The sequence below is a fragment of the Hyla sarda genome, chromosome 7 (genome assembly GCF_029499605.1).
Source record: "Hyla sarda isolate aHylSar1 chromosome 7, aHylSar1.hap1, whole genome shotgun sequence".
In the NCBI taxonomy this organism is placed as follows: domain Eukaryota; kingdom Metazoa; phylum Chordata; class Amphibia; order Anura; family Hylidae; genus Hyla; species Hyla sarda.
Window position 1 is genome coordinate 118,535,077 of NC_079195.1, and position 7,041 is coordinate 118,542,117.

General features: G+C 41.3%; 1 protein-coding gene across 3 annotated transcripts in view; it reads left to right on the forward strand.

The window, feature by feature from the left end:
• CUEDC2 (CUE domain containing 2) overlaps positions 1 to 6,727 on the forward strand; it is a 228,909-nt gene extending 222,182 nt beyond the window's left edge. For all 3 annotated transcript variants that reach the window (XM_056530558.1, XM_056530559.1, XM_056530557.1), the window contains exons 7-9: positions 677 to 729; positions 3,291 to 3,351; positions 5,641 to 6,727. In XM_056530558.1, coding sequence (XP_056386533.1) covers positions 677 to 729; positions 3,291 to 3,351; positions 5,641 to 5,787 — 261 coding nt within the window. In that variant the 3' untranslated portion in view covers positions 5,788 to 6,727. The remainder of the gene's footprint in view (positions 1 to 676; positions 730 to 3,290; positions 3,352 to 5,640) is intronic.
• Positions 6,728 to 7,041: the final 314 nt, after the last annotated feature.

The window sequence follows — 7,041 nt, forward strand, 5'->3', positions numbered from 1 at the left end:
TGGGACTTTTAATATTGAAGGCATATCCTTTGGTGATGGACCTATCATAAGGCAAAAATAATTAATTAAAAATAAAACTAGCTACTCCACACTCCTCCCCGTTTCATTTAAAGGAGATCTCTGGGGAAGGATATGTAGCTGATCGAGGGGGGGGGTTACGACCGCTGGGGGCCCCCCGCAATCACCTGGACGGGACCCGGCACTCAATGAGGAGTGCGTGGGCTATTCATTTCTATGGGAGTGCCGAAAAGACCCAAATACAGCTCTCTGGCATCATCCTGGTAGACGGCACACGCTCCTCAAGGATAGCGCTGCAGTCCCGTCCTGGAGATCTTGAGGAGCGCCAGCGGTTGGACCCCCGTGATCAGATATTTATTCCCTATCCTGTGGATAGAGGATAAGTACGTTTTCCCCAAAGTACTCCTTTAATAAGAGAAGAAAAACTTAAAAGCAGATTCCCGACTTGTGATCACTACTACAGCGAGTCATGATCAGCCACTGATGTCTCATAAATTCACTTTGTCTCATAAGTATGTTTACACTTTTTTAGGCAAAAAGGAATATGAAAAGTTTTAAAACTTTCAGCAAAAAATATATAATTTTATATCCTAGAAAACCTTTTCTTGTTGTCTGTTATTTGTGCAGTTGCTCTTATTAGCTTACTTTTTTCTGCTAGGTATTGCAAAAAAAAACAAAAAAGGAAGACCTGAAAGAATTTATTTTACAGAAGTAAGTGCTTTGCAACAGTCTGCTTTGATCGCCAAGTAGGGCACCAGGATGATGGTTGGGACATGTTCTTTATAAGTGGATCAGATTTGCTTTTGATGTTGTTTTTTTTTTTTTTTTCTTGCTAAATAAGTTAATTTAAAAAAATATTAGAAAATGATGGCTGTTTTCTTCCAGAAACATCACCATACTTTTCCAGTTCGCTTCCATTTAAGTAAAGGAGGCTGAGCTTCAACACCATACACAGTTTATTAACAAGATATTGCACATAGATGAGTAAGCTAATACATAATCCATTGCGTGAGTCTGGTACAATGATGTTTTTCCTCCATAGTGCTGTCATGGGCTGTGACTATGACAGCAGTCTTGTGACATGATTACTATGCAAAACGCATCATCAAGACACATTTAATGAGAGTCGGAGTCTTATGGAAGCCATCAGTGGGAGAATACAAAGGAGAGCTGACTCAATGCTGTCCTGTAAGCGCCTTTCTCCCCACATCCAGTGCCCCTCTCTTGTTCATGAAGTGTTTTCAGGCTCATGTTTTTTTTGGATTAACATTAACGCATATATTTATTATATTAATTGTAGTTTTTATTAAAAATAAAAATTGACATAAACAAAACCAAAAAGATAAGTCATCAAGAATAAATATATGTATGAGCAATATTGCAGTATCCAATTAACAGGCAAGCCAAACATGTGAGTATAAAAGAAAAGAAATAAAATCCACTTAAGAGTATGGTAATTCTTTCATTAAAGGGGTACTCCGCTGCTGAAAGTTTGGAACAAACTGTTCCGAACGCTGGAGGCGGCGCCGGGAGCTCGTGACATCATAGCCACGCCCCCCTCAATGCAAGTCTATGGGAGGGGGCATAATGGCTGTCACACACCCTCCCATAGACTTGCATTGAGTGGGCGGGGGGTGACGTCATGAGGGGCGGGGCTATGATGTTACAAGGTCCCGACTCCAGTGTTCGGAACAGTTTCTTCCAAATGCTGAGCGGCGGTGTACCCCTTTAAGTTCTCAAAACAAAAAAAATCTGTGAACTAGGTTAAGGCAGTGATTGTGTAAAATAAATACCCATCTGGGGTGACTTCTGAGCAGAACATGGCTAAATATCCATTATTCAAGAATGGAAAAATACCCAGTGAGATTCCAATCAAAAATAGCCTGAAGACTCAAGTAGTCATATAGTAACCTATTATTAACCGATAGCAAGGAATTACAAAGAGGAAATACAGGACAAAACAGGGAAGGAAAGAGCCGACAGTTGACAGCTAAGATGTGGGAAAGCCTCCGTGAGCAATGTCAGACCTGGTATGCAGCCCAAAAACCGTCCCAGGGATTTCAAATGGTGTTAAGAGTCAACCTTGTATATGGTCATAGCCATGACATCCATCCTTCTGACATCCTTAATTCTAGTCAAAAGTTATTGGTTCAACAAAGGAACCAAACTCATCCAGTGTCAGCTGTCAGAACATGCAAGAGCAATTTGATGGGGCTTGGGCAGAATAGATGGATAAACTTTTAAAGAGTCAAGTACTATTCCAGGACTTGCTGGATGAGGTCACGTATGGTTTAGAAAGGCTGTATGTGAATGCAATCCCAAAATAGTTGTGCGAGTTATCCCCAGGCTGTGTCACATCTTCTTCATACCTGGGATATCACTGGGTTGAATTTGTGCAGCAAGTGTGCACCCAGATAATCGCCCCACTTGAACATGTGAGTGGCTTGGTAGGCTTCCTGAGGGAGTGGAAAGCAAGATAGAATATATAGGTAATAGACAATATAGAATATATAGCTGTAATAATGCTATTACAGAGTTTAATCGAAGTGTTCGAACGGCACGGGCACTCAAAGACAGCGGGGAGGAAAACTGTGGTTTTTGCGCTAGGTCTGAGCATAATGTTTAAACTGTAGATAAATGATGTACATTTTTAAGATTTGCTATTCACTCTTATGGTGCAGAATTGCTTACAACCCTGTTCCCTATTGTCATGCTTCCTCTGACTACATTCATGAACCATTTCTTCTCTACACTTTGTCAACAGAAATAGTTAAATTATTAATTAATGCACTACTTATACACCTTAGAACATCTACAGCTGAGTACATTATACCTCATAAAGCATAGGGAAACTGGGCAAAAGCCGCCTGTCAGTTACTCAAGAACGGTGTTACAGAACTGCTGTCATTACATCAATGTAGTCAATAGTAAATGCCGTTTCCCACATTCTGTGATCTAGCATTGCAAAGAACGCTGACAAGTGTTATACAGCTGTGTGGGCGTTCTCTGCTAATGTAAATTAACTTGTAAATGCAGAATAACCTAGTAGTCTTCTTGTTGGCACTGTTTAGAGAACATTTCCAGATACTTTTGATCTCTTCTGGCTCAGACTGGCACTATTATTTCTTTGATTGACTTTTCAGCTGGTATACATTCCAGAGTGTTTCTTACTGTGATGATTTCTTTAGAGAAACTGGAATTTAATATATGTTGTGGTAAGCCTACTCGTACTCGTGTTCATTTGTTATTTATTGCTCTTTTACGGTCTTTAGATACATGTTGGTTGATGACGAAGATGACAAAAAAAACCACAGGCCTTTGATGCCTAAAGAGGTAAGAAGCAAGGTGCCACACCATTAATATGGCAAGTATAAATATTTGGGGCTGAAATAGAATTAAAAAGGTAAAAACTCTACCACTACAGCAGCAGATAAAGCTGAAAGATTACGGCACATATCTATAGCAGGGATGTGAAAATCCTGACGCCCCGGACATGCAGTTCTGGGTGCCGGGCAGGTGAATTTTTCATATATTTAGCCCTGCATCCGGCAAGCAGGGCTGGACAGACGTCCCCCTCTAATTTTAAGACGCTGTTGCTCAGGATGTATGGAGTGGGCTCCTGACTTGTGCCTGCTCCATATCCGGCAGTCCCCAGCTGATTTCAGTAACTTAGGGCCGCCGCTAATAGCTGACATGTGGCAATCGCCCTTTAGATCGCTGCTGTCAAAGCTGACCTTTCAACCATTCCTGGTGTTCTAGTGGGGTGAATTCTTTGCCCTAAATAGATTTTTGCCAAACTTGCTTACTTAAACTGTTTTGCCCTCTGACTTTGCAGTGGTTGGGAATTTATCATGTACGACTCTTGATGCAAACCAATACCAGAAATCTTTTCACTTACAAAACTTACTTACAGCAACTAAACAAACAAAAATCCGGCATGTGCACCAAATTTATTACACAGTGTAACGTACACATAAGTTAGTTTTAAAAATGTGTAGCTAAACACTCAATGATAAATCTCCCCATAGAGCATTAAACACGCAAGTTTATGTACGTTAGATTGAGGACCTCCGCCCAGAACACAAACAAAAGGGGACATAGTAATGGTTATGCTTTCAAAATGGGGGTGAGGCCACATCATATGCAGTAAATCTACCTGCGGCAATTTACAGTGTGGGAATATGGAATTATCCCGAAGAAGTTGAAAGTTCCTATAAACCCTGTTTAGAAGATATGTGGTAAAGTCTATGTGCCTTGCTAAAGGAGTTTGGGAACCATCTTCAGAATTTCTGCCTACTGGCTATCTTCATCGGGACTCACTGCCAAGGTCTGCCTGAAAGGCAGGTCTCAGCTGTAAGTAGTGATACAGTTCCATTCCTGGAATAATAATATGCTCATAAATCTGTTCAAAAGACATGAACACACCATCGAAATGTAATTGGGGAACTCTCTCTAGGCCCGCTCATTGCCATTCATAAAAGAGATTGTGGAGGCAAGGGAAATCCCAAGAGCGTGTAGAAGTATATTGTGTGACCCCAGAGATACACTGTAATTAGTTGCCACCACAACACACAAAGGAAAAGAAGAGTAGGGCAGACCAATATGATTTGTAACTTCACAGATGAAGCAAAATCAATACCCTGCTAGAAATATCGGTTCACAGAAGGGGTAAAGACATATAAAACATAACGTTTAATCGTGCTATTTAAAACAACAGAATCCCCACTGACATACAAACAACAAGGAGATAGGTCAAAGAGGCCCAGAGGCCATAACTAGCGAAGATAGTTGGAGTCAAACAGTTCAGTGGCCTGAGTAGAGACAAAAAGTGGGGTGACCGGGAAAATTGTAAAGACCAGGTGGGGTGGGACTAGGACCCTAGTATACCCTGGCAGGGGAGATGTTGTGCCCACTAGCCCTGCTCGCTCAGGGAGCTGTCGGGGCACTTGTCCTTGAAAGGACGACCCCTGCCCCGGTTTATCCCTTGGTCAGCCCCTAAACTAGAACAGATGTATAGCCCGCCCAACGCGTTTCCCCCAAGTTAATGGGTTCATCAGGGGCTCCAGGGCAAACAAAAAGTTTGGTCAATACTGCGTTACCAAATGTAAACAATAATACATAAGGTGCAATAAAAATAAGGTGCAAGCAAAAAATTCATAGGCCAACAACGTGCAACAATAGTAATAATAAAGTGCACTAATTAGAACCAACACGTGAACATAGTCCACAAAAATAAACACAATTCCCTTAGAGCATAACCAAGGGAGAAGGTGAAGTAGGTGTGCTGGTTACCCAGAGCAGAGCCCTGCTACTGGGTTTGACTCACGTGACCACAATGGCGGTCGGCGAGATGTCGGGAACTGCAGTGGCAGAGTGCGCGGTTATGGCGTCTGTATCCCGTACCTATCTCCTTGTTGTTTGTATGTCAGTGGGGATTCTGTTGTTTTAAATAGCACGATTAAACATTATGTTTTATATGTCTTTACCCCTTCTGTGAACCAATATGATTTGTAGCTCATTGAATGAAAAATGGCTCATAGTACTATGAAATGTCTGGATTTGAGATTCCCTTGCCCACAAACTTATTATTATTATTATTATTATTATTTTTTTTTTTTTAAGGCCCCTAAGAAAATGATTCGATACATTGACAATCAAGTGGTCAGCACAAAAGGGGAGAGATACAAAGATGTCAAGAAACCCGAGAGTGAGGAAATGAAGAAAACCTACATAAATCTTAAGCCAGCGAGAAAGTACAAGTTTCACTGAGGTGGTATAGCAGCGGGGTCTTCCCAGCTTCTGTTTAGTCTGGAGCCTGTGATCACGATGGGTAGATACCAATACACTCTGTAACAGAGAAGAGAACTTTCAGGATTTAGCTCTGGTTTATTCATTTATGGGGAGGGGTGGGTATTTCTTTCACAATAAATAAGCAATACATATCAGGCAGAAGAGACTATATACATAAATCTCTCATGACTCTATCTTAAGCCATTTTACTTGGTGTCCATTAGATCTGAAACTATTCATGGTGCGTTACATATAATTCAGTGCTGGCTCTCAGGAACTAAGTTCATCTTTGTAAAGCTACCTTCAGTTGTTCAAGAAGATACAAAGGTATGAATTCCAGTAGGTGCAAGGCATTGGAAAAGCCTAGTAACACAGGACTTCTGTTACTCCACGAACATTTCAAAACTTGTTGATCTGATTGGGTCTAAATCCTGAGGCGCGCAGCGATTGTGACATATAAGCCGGGGAAGTGGGGTGGCATTGCAATCCACTGACTGGCCAGCAGGCAGATCTGACCTTTTCTCTGCATAGAAGTCTATGGGTATAGAAACATATGATGGATCACTTAGAACCAAATTGGGAAAAGACACTAATAGGCCACACTTTGCTCCTTACCTTCAGGTGATGTGCAACATAGCCGCCTGAATGCATTTTATTTTTTTTGTAAAGGACCCAGCTCAAATGTGGCCATCTAGGCCCTCTGTCCTCAATTGTTGACTTTCACTTCTCCCTTGATCCTGAATCAGACCTAGATGCTTTGTGGGAAAGCCTTTTACTGCAGTCCATAAGATGCTCTCTATCAAGGTCCCTGGACAATCGACTCTTGTTAAGATGTGAGTTGTTCTTCTTTTAAAGGATCAAATGTTCTTGCAAAGCTTTGGTCCAGGAAAAAAACAAAAAAAAACCTTGGTTCTTTAAATAAATAGGCTGTGTACTTTTCCAGCCTCTGTTCTGTGAAAGAAAGAATTCTCATCAAAATGATGCCCACTTTATGGACCCTATGAAATGGGTTTTTAAGCATTCATTTCAGCATGACTACAGAGGATGGTAGGTGGGCTTTTTTTCTCCTCTACCTCCTCCTCCAGAATTGATTATTATTGTTCCTCAGTAGCGTCTATCTATGGGGAAAACAGATCCACCAGTCTGGTTGCCAATAAACCAAATATACTTCTTTATTGGGGTGCAGACATTTAGCCCTTTTGAGGGCTTACACAGTGCCCTTTCCAGATATAT